The sequence below is a fragment of the Schistocerca piceifrons genome, chromosome 1, assembly GCF_021461385.2.
Source record: "Schistocerca piceifrons isolate TAMUIC-IGC-003096 chromosome 1, iqSchPice1.1, whole genome shotgun sequence".
Classification (NCBI taxonomy): Eukaryota; Metazoa; Arthropoda; class Insecta; order Orthoptera; family Acrididae; genus Schistocerca; species Schistocerca piceifrons.
The window spans coordinates 735,693,947-735,711,440 of record NC_060138.1 but is presented as its reverse complement, the minus strand read 5'-3'; the positions used below and the strand labels follow the sequence as shown (position 1 = coordinate 735,711,440).

The following is a 17,494-nucleotide window of genomic DNA, read 5'->3' as shown; positions in this document are numbered from 1 at the left end:
TTCCATTAGTTAGTTCTGTGGATTACTTTGCATGTTATACTGTAATCATGTGGAATGAATCATTTTAAATTCACATTGCACATTAATTTGTACATAGGTAACATTTTGAATATTTCTAAGTTTTTTTTATTTTTTTACAAAAGGAAAATAGATATACAGATTTGAGTTAGTAGTTCCTTTTCATCACCTTTCACGCATTACAGCAACAGAAATTCTTCTACAGATTCGAAGGAGTTGTTAATAAGAATCTTTGTCAGTTTATTACCAAATTTTACTTTGCTGTCTGTCAGACATTTTATATCACTGGGTAAGTGAAGAAAAACTTTTGTTGGTGCATCATGCATCCCTTTTTGTGCTGAAGATAACTTCAAAGTGGAGTAATGAATGTCATTTTTCCTTCTGGTACTGTAATTATGTACCTCATGTTCCCTTTTGAACTGTGGTGAATTATTTACAGCAAGCTTAATGAGACAGGACACACTATGGATTATTCTGCCACAAAAATCTGGACACCAGCAAAATCCTTTTGGGATTCAGTAATTAAAGAATCTGTGGAAATATGTCTAGCACAAATTCTTATAAATTTTGACAGCGGCATTCAACTGGTGGTCATGGCTTGCAACGCAGTCATCTCTTTAATCTCTTCCGAGAGAAAACATTTTATTCATTATAACGTATCTGGCAACATCTGACATTTGTTTTTAGTGATACTGTGATGAAGCAAGCTGGGATATTTTTACTTCCCCTATTTTTTGCCATATGCCTACTTAAACTCGTTTTTCCATTTTCGAACTAATTACTATTAACATATGTGAGTATAATCTGTATTTTCATACAAGAGAAAGGTTGGCCCTTAATTTTAAAGAACATAACATCAGATCTAATGTAATTGATTTTCTAATTTATTTTGACTATTCCTAGTTAGTATCTTTCATTATAGGGTGAAATCAATAATTGTTTCGTAACTTAAATTCTATTGCTGATGTATAAAAAAATACAAAGTCTGTAATAATTATAAACGTTTGGAAGATGAAATGCTAGTAATCTTAAAATATCTATCTGGCTCTAATCGAAAACATGTTAGCAAAGCCAGCCCATAATTAATTCCAAAGTAATGAATAGTTTTGTCAAAAGTATTGTTTATGTAACTATGTGTTAATTTAATCACTTAAACAAATAATTCCGCCTCAACCTTGTAGTAGAAGAAACAGTTAAAAGGAATGAATTTTTCGATGTATTCTGTTAATTTAATGAGTTAAGTTTTAAGGGGAGTTGGAATGCCGGAAAATGGAAAAAATTCACATTTTCAGTTTTTAACCTTATAACTTAATTTGAAATTTTCTGCTTAAAATGGTGCAAAATTTGTTAAGAAATTCCAATTGGAAGTATTTTTATTTAATTTTTCAAAATTACATGTGCGCCCAGCAAAGTTACCCATCTTGTGATTTGTACACATTTAAATCTTCGCATTTCCGAAAACATTACATATAGAAGGCTGTGGATTTCACTCTTCAGTTGTAGAATCTTTGATCCTTCCATAGGTACCATTGTTTTTACGACTAGCTGTGTTTATTGTTCAGTTTTTGATCTGTGAGTGTTTGTTTTGAGCCTCGAGTTTAGTTTGTCGCTCATTTGGAGTTTGTTATCTGTCTTGTTTTGACTTTCAGTGGTGAGTGCGTAGTTTCTACGATGCCTAGGAGTGCATCATTATTTAAAAAGCGAAAGTTTCGCGGTAATAGATTTACAAATAACGTTTGTTCAAGTGATTCTGCTTCAGCACCTGTTGATGCTGGTGAAAGTTCTGACGTTTGTACAGCTGAGATGTGTGAAGGAGACACGCCCACCAGTGCATCAAAAAAGAAGTTATCAAACTGTGCAAGTGAAATTACAGATGAAGCTTCTAATGAACAATATGTTTTAGTCGACTTTCCTGTTTTTACTGAGTTTATGAAGAAATGTTTGTGTTGTAATCTTTGTGGAGGTTCTTTTGATATGAACATAACAAAATCTATAGGACTTTCCTGCAAAATTGCTATAGTTTGTGCCAGTTGTGAAAATGAGACCTGTTTTTGGAGCTCTAAAACATGCAGTAGCAATTTGTTTGAGAGTAATATCAGGCTAATGTATGCAATGAGAGCAATTGGTAAAGGACATACTGCTGCTCAAACATTTTGTGCCATAATGAATCTTCCACCTCCACCTGCTAAAATTGACAATTACACTGAAGTGATAGGAGATGCTGTTCAGTCTGTAGCAGATTTATCAATGAAAGCTGCTGCCAGTGAAGCAAAATATATAAATGAAGGAAACCCAGATATCCCTGTTGCTTTTGATGGAACCTGGCAGAAAAGGGGTCACACATCCAAAAATGCTGTTGCTACTGTTACTAGTGTGGACAGCGGTAAAGTTTTGGACTATGAAGTGCTCACTAAACATTGTTACCATTGTGCATCTGGTAAGATAGAAGCAGCTCACATATGTAGCAAGAATTATGAAGGTACGAGTGGAGGCATGGAGGCTGCCGCTGCTGTGAAAATGTTTAGCAGATCAGAAAAAGAACGGGGAGTATTTTACACAAAATTCCTTGGAGATGGGGACTCCAAGGCATACAAAAGTGTTACAGAATCCATGCCATATGTCAATAAGACAATAACTAAACTAGAATGTGTCGGTCATGTTCAGAAACGAATGGGCACTCGTCTAAGGAAACTGAAACAGAATCTGAAGGACAAAATTTTGTCAGATGGTAAAACCATTAGAGGTCGCCTGTCAGATAAAATTATAAATGAATTACAACAATACTATGGTATGGCAATAAGAAATAATGCAAATAATTTGCAGGAAATGAGACAAGCTGTATGGGCCACATATTTACATCGATCATCAACTGATGATAATCCTCAACATTTTGCTTGTCCAGATGGTCCTCAGTCATGGTGCAATTATAGAAAATCTCAAGCTACTGGGGATCCTTATCACCATAAAAATTATATTCCATTGGCTGTTATGGAAGTAATTAAACCAATATATAGAGACTTGGGGCATCCTGATCTTCTGCGAAAATGTCTTCATGGTTGTACCCAGAATCAAAACGAGTCGTTCAACAACCTCATTTGGACTCGTGTACCTAAGAATGTATTTGTTGGGATAAAAACATTGAAATGGGGAGTCAGTGATGCTGTTATTTCATTCAATGATGGTCATATGGGTAGGCTAAAGGTCATGGCAAGGCTCGGCATTGCTCCTGGTATCAACACCATCAGAGGTCTTCAGCTTCTGGACAGCGTGCGAGTAAGGAAGGCTCAGTATGCAGCTGAATTTAATACAAAAAAAGCAAGGGCAGCAAGGAGAAGAAAGCTTCTAGGTGAAGAAGAAGAACTAGAAGATGACCCTGATTACTCTGCTGGACACTTTTGATAATAGAATAAAAGGTATTTGTGAATTTTCATAATAAATTACTTTAATCGCATTTTCTGGCATTTGACATTTTTAGTGTTACATGTACCTTTATCTCATAAACCACTCAACCAACAACATTCAAATTTTCAGAAATGCTGCAAAACAGTTCAAAGAGGCCACTGAACTAGAATCATGACAAGAACTGGCTTATTCTCTGAACTAGGGAAGTTTATGTTATACTTTTTCCAATAAAAAATGGCTTAATGGTAAAAAATTCATAAATACTATACCAACAAAAAGAAAACATTGGTTCTAGTTCAGTGGGCTCACAATATATGCTGAAAACCTCTGCCAGAATTTCAAAGTTCTGAAGATAATAGTTCCAAAGAAAAAGGTACACAAAGTTAGCAAATTTAACATTGGCGAGATAGGGCATTCCAACTCCCCTTAATTGTAATTTCTGTAAATTTAACTTCAAATAATGTGCAGTTTCAGTACCTATTATTGTGATGATATACAAGGGCCCGATTTTTGGTCACGAGAGAGTCAGTCCACAGCCAAGTTTCAGATGAGGAACCAGTGTAGGTTCTGTTTCCATACATACCTGTTTATTCTCCAAGAACTGTGAACATTGTGGTTAGGTTTTTACTGCTCGTTGATGTTCAACAGGAAATTCTTGTAGCAGTATGTGGATGTTCAACTGCAAACTATTAATGATGCTCATGGAAAGTTAAACAATAGTGCACTGGCCAAATAACTGTGTATTATCAGGGGGTTGTGAAAACTTAAAGTAAAAGAATGTGAAACGCAACTGTGCATCTGTTGGCTACTTCATTTGCAGTAGACAGTAGTTGCACATCTAACATCTATTTTTTCAGCCAGTACATTGACACTGAGGACAAGAAACGATCAACGAAGAAACAAAGTAGGCAAAATGCTACAATGCGAGAGTACATTCCGACAGAGAGCAGACATGTAGTTTCACCTTTACATATGTGCCTGCACGCCACAGATGGAGCAGTATTTGTAGAAGGTGCGGATTTTGATAGAGTCAATGTGCATGCGATTCCACGCCAATTTTTTCTATAAAGCCAACACCATGAACTAGCAGTCTCCAGTGGCATACACTTACCTGAAGATGGCTGGATGTTTGCCAGCCGAAATATTGTAGCAAGAATTTAAACAAGATGCGGCTGCAATCCCAAAACCTCATAGAATATTCAGTATGCTGGGAAAACTTTATACGAATCACACAAGACTGGGCTTATTACATGGGAACAAATTTTTAGTACTCGTGGAAACACCATCAAAACCAGATGACTTTTTATTTTTGAGAGAATGTATAATTTTCTTAATTTCAGAAGGAGAAGTTGGTGATACATTCATATGACTGAATTTTTGTGGAAGTTACACTTTCAACATACTGCTGTGATTTTGCTCTTGAACTGTTTGTCCCTATGCTTTTTACTATGTTTGTGAAATGATTATCAAATGCATTTGCCACCTGTGACTTGTGATTTATAGCCTGTCCATTCAGATTAATAGTGATTTTGTCTTGCTCTGTGGCTAGATGCTCCATCTCTTATTACACTAAATTCCATATAGCCTTAATTCTGTTGTTGGAAGTATTGATTTCTGACATTATGTGCATGTTCTTTGATTTTTTTAATAACCTTTCTTAGTCATTTTGAGTAGTTTTTGTAATGTGCAACCACTGCAGAATCCCTCCTTGTTCTTGTCAAAAGATACATTTCGTTTTTCCGTTCACAAGATACTTTAATTCCTCCAGTGATCCATGGTTTTTTACATGAGTTTAGTGTCCTTTCTGATTAGCTTATGCGGAAACATATTTTCAAAGAATGATATGAATTTATCATGGAATATATTAAATTTTATGTTATCATTTGGTTCATTGTAAATTACATCCCATGTCATCTCCCGTAGGCTGTTCTCTAAAACATTTGTCCTGGAGTCAATTATTCTAACTGATTTCCACTGAGGAGTATCCATACTGTAACACATTAAATTATTTATCTTAATTAATTGTGCATAATGATCACAAAGAGCATTTGTCACTGTGTAAACAGTTACTTTCTTACTTGGGTCTTTGTCAAATAAGACATCATCAATTAGGGTCCTACTGTTTTCATCCACCCATGTTAGAAAGTTAATTATTGAGACCAAATTGTTCAATCGAAATAAGGTTTCCAGGTCATTTTTCTGCTCAGAATCCTTTAGAAAAAAGTCTGTATCAACAGTGCTCCACAGATGTAATTTTCACTCCTCCCCAAAAAAAGGTTTTTGGCACTTTTGACCACACTGCCCTCCCACTCTACAAATACATTTACATAATTATTTAATTTGTTTTGAAGAGTGGCTTAATAGACAGCAGCAAAACAGTTGCAATACATCCCCACTGGAACTTCACTTCTGGTTTAGTGATCCTTAATCAAGTTCCCTTGTAAGACAAATAAAAGAAACTAATTATAAATATAATAGAGGGAAACATTCCATGTGGGAAAAATATATCTAAAAACAAAGATGATGTGACTTACCAAACGAAAGCGCTGGCACGTCGATAGACACACAAACAAACACAAACATACACACAAAATTCAAGCTTTCGCAACCAATGGTTGCTTCATCGGGAAAGAGGGAAGGAGAGGGAAAGACAAAAGGATGTGGGTTTTAAGGGAGAGGGTAAGGAGTCATTCCAACCCAGGGAGCGGAAAGACTTACCTTAGGGGGAAAAAAGGACAGGTATACACTCGCATGCGCGCACACACACACACACACACACACACACACACACACACACACAGACAGATAGTTTTTTAAACTAATTATAAAAGTGAATGTTTTATTACAAAAGCTAAAAACATTTCAGTTCATCTCCATTTTGTGTTAAGGAGGAAAAAACATCCATACAAGAGAACTGTTGCATATCACTGTTCGTATTACGAATTGTCGGCCAGATTGAAATATATAAAAATAATTTTTCTTCCTTTTGTGAGAATAATGCAGCACATGCAAAACACATTGCTCTCTACTTTGTGGTATACTAATTGCTAGCTTGGGGAGCAGTACAACAACTCCTTTGCGTCACTGCACACCATTTTCCATTCAAACCTGAAAAAAAAAAGCTGTTCAGAAAATACCATTGCATTCAAAGAAAATTTATATATGTTACAATTTTCACAGAGATAACTTATAAATGAGAAATTTACCTTAACCACACTTGAACCTCCACACACTTATCAAAAGAATAAACACACATGTACTGAAGAACCCTGAAGAACCCATCTTCCTGAAATGACTACATTAATAATTCAGTTGTTGAGATTTTTAATATGACGTGTACTTAACTTGTCCATGCAACTGAGGAGACATAAGTGACACTATTAGCTAGGAGTTGCAAAGGCAGTTGTGGAACACTGAACTGGACATAGTAAGATTATCAGAAAAGTGACAAAATAGCGATGATCAAACAGAATTAAAACTGGGTCATATGTTTCTTTACAGAGGAACAGATCAAGAAGGAAATTCAGATCTAGTTTTTATAGTAAAAACAACATTACAAAAAGTATTACAAATAAATAAGCATTCACAGATGACACACCAAACAGGTAAATGACTGCAAATCTCAATACAAGATGATAATGCAAGATTTTCATGCATATAGGGATATGGTGTCCAAAAGAACAGACACCATATCCATATAAGTATATAGTTCTGGCAACACCAACCATGACCTCCTCCTTCTGTGCGGATGCACACATATTCCCTGAACTCTTACTGGACTTAGAAAGAATGTCTTGCATGAGTAGTAAGTGTGTTGGGTTGGGGTGGAGCACTACAAATGTAGTGTGTGGACATACAAGGTGAGAATGTGGGTCTCGCGGGAAGCATGCACGAGATAGTGCCTGCAGTCGCGCTATCCTCTGTGCCCTCGGTGGCTCAGATGGATAGAGCATCTGCCATGTAAGCATGAGATCCCAGGTTCGAGTTGCGATCAGGGCACACTTTTTCACCTGTCCCCGTTGATATATATCAATGCCCGTTAGCAGCTGAAGGTATTAATATAATTCTAATTTCGTTCTAGACGGCTGCAGGTCATCATGGTGTCTGTTCTTTCCATATAAGTAGAAACTAAAATGTCCACTATGGGACCGTTCCAAACCAATTTACAATTACAACTGATTATTGACTTGAAGGTTGAAATTAACAATACAGATAGACTGCAGAGTCCTCCAACTGGAGAGGCACCAAGAATGGTGTCCCATAGGGTTAAGTCTGGATCTCTTATTGTTCTTAATGTATGTTTTAATGACTTGTCGCCCAATATTCATGAAAATGCAAAGCTAGGTCTTTTTCCTGATGACACGAATACAGTAATTACACCCAACAAACATGAATTAGCTGAGGAAATTGTAAATAATGTCTTTCAGAAAACTGTTAAGTGGTTCTCTGCAAATTAACTCTCATTAAATTTTGAGAAAATACTAACACCATTGAGACATGTTCTTTAACTTGGGCAACTACAGAACCTACATATGAAAATATATGAAGCATAAATATATTCAGATGATTACACTACATACATACAGAAGAATTTTAATGGCAGAGAAGTTGGGCCAATGAAAGCTAACATGGTTAATCAAAGACCAGGCCAGAAACGATGAATGGAAAAATGCTGAGATACATTGGGATTTGGAATCCATGAGAAACTGTAGGAGCCACTATAATTAGCTGGTACTGAAGATGGCTATTTACAGTCAAAATCTATATTTGCAAACATAATAAAAACTAATGGAATTGCAATTGACTGCTGTGTGCCTCTCCTTTCTTACACTGATGATCTGCTAAAACGTTTAGGTTCAGCTACTTGTGCTATTATTGCAAATTTTGGAGATAAACATATCACTAAATTACCTTCTGTACCTACTTTTGTGTGGTACATATTTTGGGGTAATTTATCACTATGGGAGAAAGTATTCATTGCACAAAAGCATGTAATCAGAATAACAGCTGGAGCCCACCCAAGATAACCTTGCAGACATTTATTTAAGGACCTTGGATATTCACAGTACCTTCACAATACATATATTCACTTATGAATCTGTTATTAATAACCCATCCCATTTCAAATATAATAGCAAAGAGCATATATACAACACTATAAGAAAGGATGATCTTCACTATTGTGGGTTAAATCTTACTTTGGCACATAAAGGGACGAATTATGCTGCCACAAAAATCTTTGTTCACTTACAAATAGTATTAAAAGTATGACAATAACAAACCAGCATTAAAATATAAAGTAAATGAATTTCTGAATGACAACTCCTTCAATTCAACAGATGAATTTTTAGAGATGTAGTAGTAATTTTACAAAAAAGTGTAAAGAAAACTTACATCAAACTGACACGTTCCACATCATTATGAAAGGTCATATTCATGATCTATGGCACAAGTATTAATGTAATGTAACTAGTAAGAACCTGAGAAGAAAACAAAGATTTAGGGAAAAAACATATCAAACAAGAAGTCAGAAACGCAGATTATGATAATGAGGAAGTATAACAGAAAAGTTAACCAACCACATAAGCATCTTGGATTATATGGACAGAGGCAAAAGCAGCAGTTATTTAAGAAAGATACTTGTGGCAACAGCGATAGATGTTCCAAATACGACAAAAGCGAAAGAAAAGAACAGAAGAATGCAAATGGAAGAATGCAACCATTTAAGGGAATATAAGCAGACAATAGTAGGATCATGGCAGAATATGGTGAGGCAAATAAAATTATTTGTAAATGGTTTTAAGAGAAACTGAAAATGGTCAGTTAAAATGTTTAAGGGAGAGAACTGAAAATAACAAGAGTATTAAGCAAAAACAAAGCAGAAACATACACTGAGTAAACATCAAACTTCAGCAGTTAAGGTGGTACAACAGCTAATAACAGAACAAAAATTGTGCAGACATACCAAGATTCTTTTAGATGTTAGTATAGTTGAAGAGATGAATCAGAACCAAGATAGGTAACAACGGAATTAATGAGGTGTGGAAACCCATTTGAGGAATGAAGAAAGGAATGGATAATGTTGTATCAACAGAAATGATTAAAACTTAAGAAAAACTCTGTGTACAGAAAAGGCACTTGCAAAATCATTTACAGAATGTCTGTGGAAGAAGACAATTTTCTAAAACTGGAATCATTGTAATTAGTCTACGTACGAAGAACTGAGCTACTTGAGGTGTCCCAACAAGCGCTCTTTCTCCTAACTGCACAACTCAATGTTCCTTCTCAGTAATCTGCGTATGAGATGTAAAGTGCTGCATCATGGAGTGACAAGCTTCCTCAACACACTGTTTGAAATCATGTTCAGTTGCATTGCAGAATGTGTCCTTGCACTGGCATATCCAAGGCAATTCAGAATGCATAAACAAATGACGTTTGTAGAATGAGATTTTCATTCTGCAGCGGAGTGTGCGCTGATATGAATCTTCCTGGCAGATTAAAACTGTGTGCCGTACTGAGACTCAAACTCAGGACCTTTGCCTTTCACGGGCAAGTGCTCTACCAACTGAGCTACCCAAGCACAACTCACACCCTGTCCTCACAGCTTTACTTCTGCCAGTGCAGAAGGATATTGCGGAGACAGGGCTTAGCCACAGCCTCGGGGATGTTTCCAGAATGACAAAGATATCCTTTCTTTCAGGAGTGCTAGTTCTGCAAGGTTCGCAGGAGAGCATCTGTAAAGTTTGGAAGGTAGGAGACGAGGTACTGGCAGAAGTAAAGCTGTGAGGACAGGGCGTGAGTTATGCTTGGGTAGCTCAGTTGGTAGAGCACTAGCCCGCGAAAGGCAAAGGCCCCGAGTTCGAGTCTCGGTCCGGCACACAGTTTTAATCGGCCAGGAAGTTTCAAATGAGGTTTGGTCTGCCATGGATACTGACATGGGGGGCAGTTCCAGGGGGCGTTAAATTCATATTCTTGAAGAAAAAAGCCTTGTTTCACAAAGTGCCTAGCATCCAGCACATGTTGGTCTATCAATTGTTCATATAATTCTGGAAAACCATCTCATTTGGTTTTAGAACATTTTTGAACAGATTCCAATTTGATTTCTGAATGAATCATAAGCTGATTTTTGAATGCGCTCCCTGTGGCATCTAGAAATAAAAAAATTTCCCACTGACAAAAGGGGATAAGGCTCTATGAGCTGACTCAAATAAACCCAAATGGGTGAATGCCAATCGCTGTTTGTTATGTGGTTGATTGGGTGTGCAAATGATCAGCATTGTTGTGATTATTAGTGAAATCCATAGATTCAGACTACCAGGGTGGAAATAAATGACTAACAGCAATAATAGTTGAGGAAGATTGCATATTATCTCCTTGATGCATCCAAGAAAATGAAAGTTTGACAGAAAATTTTTGACAGATTGCAACACTGCTAAGGATGTACTTTGTTAACCTTGAGTGTCTCTTGTAACAACAACTGTAGCAATGAGTCTAACAAAGAATTCTGAATGTTAGTGTGAGAAACTATCAGCTTAGGTGTAGTTTTCCAAGGAATAAAAGTGATTTGAGTAGAAACAACCATGGAGAAAGTGAAAAATGGATTATTTTATATGGGATGGGCTGATCTCTAATGAATTTGGGTTGTGTGTGATAAGAAGATGCTTATGATTTCTGAATACCATATTTACCTGATTATAAGACGTCTCTGAATGTAAGATGACTCCCCACCCCTTTTAAATAGGCTACTTGAGAAAATTTTGTCTTATTCTAACTAATCATACTTACAAACTGCTTTATTGATATAAGATACCAGCCTAGAAAGTTACCACTATATCTATTCTAAACTGATGCCATTTATTGATGTCTATATTTTGATAATACAAGAATAAACAAAATGAAGTGCTTTACACTAATTTTTATTTTCACTGTTTTTTGCTTGCTATCATCACCACCACCACCACCACCACCACCACCACCACCACCGCCATCATTGACATGAAAGTAAACAGGCACCTGATGAGCATTGCCAGCGTTGACGCGAGATTGATTACATGATGCTGATTTGCAAGCCTGTTTTTATCAAACATCACTGGAATTTGCTGCTGATGCATGCAGTTGGAAAATTCCTCCACGTGTCCAATATGTTCACTTGGAGAATTTCTCAAGTACATGGGAAGACTGCGTTGTGTTTATCTTGCATATACTGAACAACCTGCTACACCAATTCATGAAACATTCTATGCTTTAGTCACCTGAAATTTTGTCATACATAACTAATATTCTTTAATATCTTCTTCACCTGACACCACACATGAAGATTCACTTCTGTGACCTCAAATTTTCTCCATATTGCATATTTATTTGTGGCCTCTGCTTGATGAATCACGATTAACTTAAAATTAGTGTCGTATTGTCCATGTGATGCATATTGAAGAGTGAACATGCAGATCCATGTTTCTCAACACCGTTACGGCTGTAATTTTCATCCATTATTGATTGCCACAATATACAGCTTTCACAGTGGTGACAATATAGCAAACTGAATAACAAAAACACATTGTCCTCTCAGCTTCCTACACCCAAACTGGCAGAAATGGTACCATTTTGGATAAAGTTAACAGTGCTGTAGAGAAGCAGCAGCTTTAATGCCATTGTTGAAGATAATGTTTCCTTTGTTCTAGTCTTCCGTGCAATCATATTTTTGTCAGTGATAATTTGTCTTTTATGGAAAGGTACATCCCTTATACCAATTAAAGAGTAAGAAAGGTAGGAAAATTTCATTGAATTACACCCAGGGCAGATGTACTCTTGAGGCAGTAAGGCACCCTGGAAAATTGTAAGGTGACACTGGTTCCAGTTTAAATATTCAAAATTAATCTGTCATAATAATAATCTTTATTTGTTATTAATTAACATGGATTCTCTTGAAGCATTAGCTGTCATATTTGTGAAATTATATGCATAGTTTGAAATGTGGCAATAATTAAAAGGATCAGTGTATAATTTTTATGGCAATATTTTCAATTAAAAATGATCTGATGAAAGAAAAGAGAGAGGCAAATATTAAGCAATCCATGATATAAACTCTTCACCAATACAAAGAAAAATGTAATTAATATAGAGGTATCATTACTTCAATCTTTCAACATGGAACAGAAAATTGTGAATGAAGCGAGTAGTTTGTTTCCTTTTTCCCTTTTTGTAGGGCAAAACATTAAACATGACAACAACAAAAATTGATTCAGCTTTAAATATTATATCATCATATATAAATATGTTTTAAATACTCACTCACGTACTTTTAAAGCTGTTACAGCTCATCTATTTTTAATTTCTTTCTTCCCTGGTGCTCAAGTATAAAATTCTCTGAAACAGATAATTACAATTATCAATTAAATTTCCTGTTTTCCTCTCCTGTCTTGTCCTTTTCTAATGATTCAGTAAGCCACTTTTCAGTTCTCTCTTCTTAATTGTTCAAGGGTACTTTTAAATTACATCTTCAAGGTCATACACAAAATTATACAAAAAGGTTGGTGTTTTTCAAATAAAGAAAAGAATATTATTGGACATAACCAACTATAAGGAAAATTTTCCTTAGCTCAGTCTTAGTATCCATTAATGTTTCACCACTGTAAGGCTTCAACTATTTGTAGCAATATTTTTGACAATATTATGAAAAGGATAGTTGCCACTCACCATATAACGGATTTTTATTTTTATTTATTTGTATGGCTCAGATGCAGTTTGAAATTACAGGTATATAACATTAGCAATACTATATATAACAGGAATATGAAAATACAAAACTAGGTATAAAACTAATTACATGTCAAAATCTAGGTTCCTAATCCATATAAGAGCCGTATCATCAACTTTCATGAGGTCACTCCAACTCCCCTGGTAGTAACGCTAGAGGCATTAATCTGTAATGTGCTTGATTGTCTTGTTTCAGAGCCCCACAGTCATAAACCGGAGAGTCTGTAGAACCCCATTTGTAAAAAGAGTCTGCGCACTGACCATGCCCACTGAGAGCTCTGTTTATTTTGACCCACACTTTCCTGTCAAGTTCTCTTCCAGCAGTATCACAATTATATTTTTCAAATCATTCACACTCTTCAGGATTTTCAATAAGTTGATAACTCTGATTCCAGAGGTATTTCATCCCAGTATTACTGGCATCTAGCTCTTCTGCTTGCCGTAAACGTGGGTTTCTTGAACCGAGTCTATTTCGTCGTAAACTTGGTATGTCTTCCTGTATGGGTAATCCCAGGTTCTGCTGTAGCACGTATTCCCTACGCAAGGCCTCACTTCTGCAGGTTGCTAGTGGATAGATGTTGCTCAGCCAGAGGGAACCAATAAGTCGGTGTTATTAACTGATTCAACTGGACGTCGATCAAGTTGGTGTGGCAGCTGTTTAGCCACACTGGGGCACAATACTCGGCTTTAGAGAAGACCAGCGCAATGGATGATGTGCGGAAGGTTTCTGCTGAAGCTTACCATGCCATTCCACACAATTTTTGAATAATATTGTTATGAGTTTTTATCTTGGCAGCAGTACTTTCAAGATGTTTTCTTTATGAAAGGGTGTCGTCAATGGTGACACCAAGGTACTTAGGGTACTTGTTATGGCAAAGAGTGTTTTCGTTAAGTTTCATTCTGAGCTCGTTTGGTTGTCAGATGGAATGTATGTACTTCAGTTTTACTTGTACTGGGTTTAAGTAGCCACTTTCTAAAATAGGCGCTCATAATGGCTAGATCTTCTGTGAGGATTGTCTCCGTTCATCCAAGATCCTGGGTTCAACAAGCAAGAGTGATATCGTCTGCATACCAGAATTTTGTTGACCTGGTATTGGGTAGATAGGAGATATATAGATTGAACAATAAGGGGGCTAAGACGGAGGGCTGTGGTAGACCATTACTTAATTTCCTCTCCTTACTCACATTTTCTCCCAATCGAAGGTAGAAATATCCATTATTTATTGTGGTGTTGATGAGAGTTACAGTTTCTCGGCATCAGATTGTTTTTAGTAATTTGTATATCATCCCTTCTCTCCACACTGTGTCATATGCTACAGTTAGGTCTATGAATGTGACAGATGCTTTCATGTTTCCTTGGAAGGCAGCCTCTGAAAGTTGTTAGGGCCAGTACCTGGTCGCAGGGTGTAAAATAGGTCGTGTCCATAGTGGAATACTACAATGTGCACTCCGGGTACTACACGTGCACCCTGGGTAAGGCTAAATGAGCTAGAACAAATAGGCAGCCAGACCAGATGTTGGATTTCCTGGCTACCAACATGCAGGTAAGTCAAAACCATATAACGGAGATGCTAAGTCACAGATGGCCACAGCAAAAAGACTGTCAAACAAAGCTTTCGACTGAACAGGCCTCCATCAGAACAGACAACAGACAACACACACACACACACACACACACACACACACACACACACACACACACACACACACACGTGTGTGTGTGTGTGTGTGTGTGTGTGTGTGTGTGTGTGTGTGTGTGTGTGTGCACGTGCACGCGCATGCGCATGCTTGTTGTCTATTCTGATGAAGGTTCGTTTGGCCAAAAGCTTTGTTTGCCAGTCTTCTGTGACTCAGCCTCTCCACTATTTGGTGAGTAGCAACTATCCTTTTCATAATATTGTCATTATTCCATCCTGGATTTTACATTGTTTGTTGTAGCAATATCTTTAATTTATATACGAGTACATGAAACGCATGCTTTGAATGTGCTGTGCTTGAAGCCAGTCACTATAGAATTATATATTTACTGGTACAAGCGACAACAGTGCCATTAAAAACAGTAAAAAACTGATAGAGAAATATATAATTACACCTGATAGTATTCCATGAAATAATGAATCACTATACCTTTAATCATTATTGTATCTCTGCTTTGTCAGTATCACATGGCTAAATCTGTCACAAAAGACATACTTATTAACTATTTTTCATATTTCAAGGAAAGTTGCAGGAAGCACAGGACATTCGCTCCAATCTTCTGCACAGACTGCCAGAGGGAGGAGGTAAGAGCAGTGTGAGCATGTGCCACCTCCATCATACAATGCTGACAACTTAAGAACTGGTGACTGTGTTTGTTCTTCATTTGGAGCAATGATTGATTTGAAACAGACCTACAGATATATTATATGTTTCAATAATTTGTTTAAATTGAAAGGAATGTAATCTCCAAATACTCAAAACACAATGCTAGGAATCAATAAATCACATTCAACAACCACAGTATTGAGGCTCTCATTGACTCACCACCTTATTTTGTCACATATGTTAGTAACACTGAAAGCATGAAGATTGTTATCCCAGAGACCTCTGATGCCTGTTCATTCTGATGTATTGAGCCCATAAATAAACAAAAGTGAACAAATTATAGAGAATACTGTATTCCTCTGGAAACTGTCACACTATTCTGTTTCTCCTCTTGTGACTCTCCTTCAATTTCTCCTCCTCCTCTCATTTATCACACTTTTCTTCTTCATGACTCTCTCTCTCTCTCTCTCTCTCTCTCTCTCTCTCTCTCTCTCTCTCTTATTAATGTCAAAACAAGGCTTTAGCTCCAGAAGTTGAAGCATCAGTATTTTTCCAGTCTTCTTTATTGCCTTCTTGTAATTCTTGTAGCAGTCAGTATTTTTCCAGCCTTGCTTACTTCCTTTTTGTAATTACAATTTCTAAACTGGACAATATGTACATTTTTCTTCTCTCGCATGTTGAAGCATCTCATTCTAATCTCAACAAAGTACTTAAATTTAAGAAAAACTAATATAGCTTGATAGCATTCATATCTCTCACTAGCATCATGTGCAGAAACATGTAACACAGAAACTGATATTAGCATTAATGAAACACCAAGAAATCTTAAGATGTATTCTTAGTGTTCTGACAGCAGAGTGAAACAGTTCCTGTTCTGTGGCCAAATTATTATTGCTGTATTTTCTCAATTTTAATTGTGAAATACATTGAAGCAGGAAGTAATGGGAAGGATCAAATATGCAAATGTACTTATCAATATCAGACTATAGGACAGAGCCAGGAAGAGGATTATCAGAAATCTTGGACAGAACCATGTGAAGGTTTGTACCACTACGTAAATATATACATACAGTACTAAATGATTAATGGAAAATCTCATATAAGATGTGAAACAAATACTAACAAAGAGATAGAGGGGCTGGCCAGTACTTACCTCAGCTCAGTACAGCCGATAGATACACATAAAACAGAACTGAAAATTTACATTCCTAGCTTTCGGAACTTTGTTCCTTCATCAGGGAGGAGAGAGGGGAAAAAAAGGGAAGAAGGGAAAGTGGATTCAGTTACTCACAACCCAGGTTATGAAGCAACAGGGAAAGGTAAACAGGGAGGGTAGCAAGGATGGAGGCATGGTTGTCAGAGGGAAGCCAAAGATCTTTGGCTTCCCTCTGACAACCATGCCTCCATCCTTGCTACCCTCCCTGTTTACCTTTCCCTGTTGCTTCATAACCTGGGTTGTGAGTAACTGAATCCACTTTCCCTTCTTCCCTTTTTTTCCCCTCTCTCCTCCCTGATGAAGGAACAAAGTTCCGAAAGCTAGGAATGTAAATTTTCAGTTCTGTTTTATGTGTATCTATCGGCTGTACTGAGCTGAGGTAAGTACTGGCCAGCCCCTCTATCTCTTTGTTAGTATTTGTTATACATACAGTACGATCATTATAAAAGATCGCCACAAAATTTAATTGTACGAACAAAGCACAAAATAAACATGAAAGATAATATACTTGAGCGAATAAAAATGAAATATGAGAAAAATTTAATGAGGTATGAAAAATTCTAAAACTGTTAGAACACATCTTCAGATAATAATAGCACACTTAGAATACTTGAAGGGATATTATGTAAATGAATGATAAAACGAGGTTTCTTTACATCAATAATTTTTCATTTGTATTAGTTGCCAACAAATGATGGTGCAACAATTTGGTTAAGATCTCTATGTCTGAAACATAATGGCTTGTAACCCCCCCCCCCCCACCCCCCTCCCCATCCACCCACACCACAGACACACAAT

At 36.7% G+C, this 17,494-nt stretch overlaps 1 protein-coding gene across 3 annotated transcripts in view; it reads right to left on the bottom strand.

Annotated features, from left to right (window-relative positions):
- Positions 1–6,242: 6,242 nt before the first annotated feature.
- LOC124711389 (germinal-center associated nuclear protein) overlaps positions 6,243–17,494 on the bottom strand; it is a 294,702-nt gene continuing 283,450 nt past the window's right edge. For 2 of the 3 annotated variants that reach the window (XM_047241443.1, XM_047241459.1), the window contains 2 exons: positions 12,720–12,786; positions 6,243–6,528 (listed from right to left, as the gene is read on the bottom strand). In XM_047241443.1, coding sequence (XP_047097399.1) covers positions 12,731–12,786 — 56 coding nt within the window. In that variant the 3' untranslated portion in view covers positions 6,243–6,528; positions 12,720–12,730. Of the gene's footprint in view, positions 6,529–12,711; positions 12,787–17,494 lie in introns of all 3 variants that reach the window. The other variant, XM_047241452.1, reaches the window with a different exon arrangement.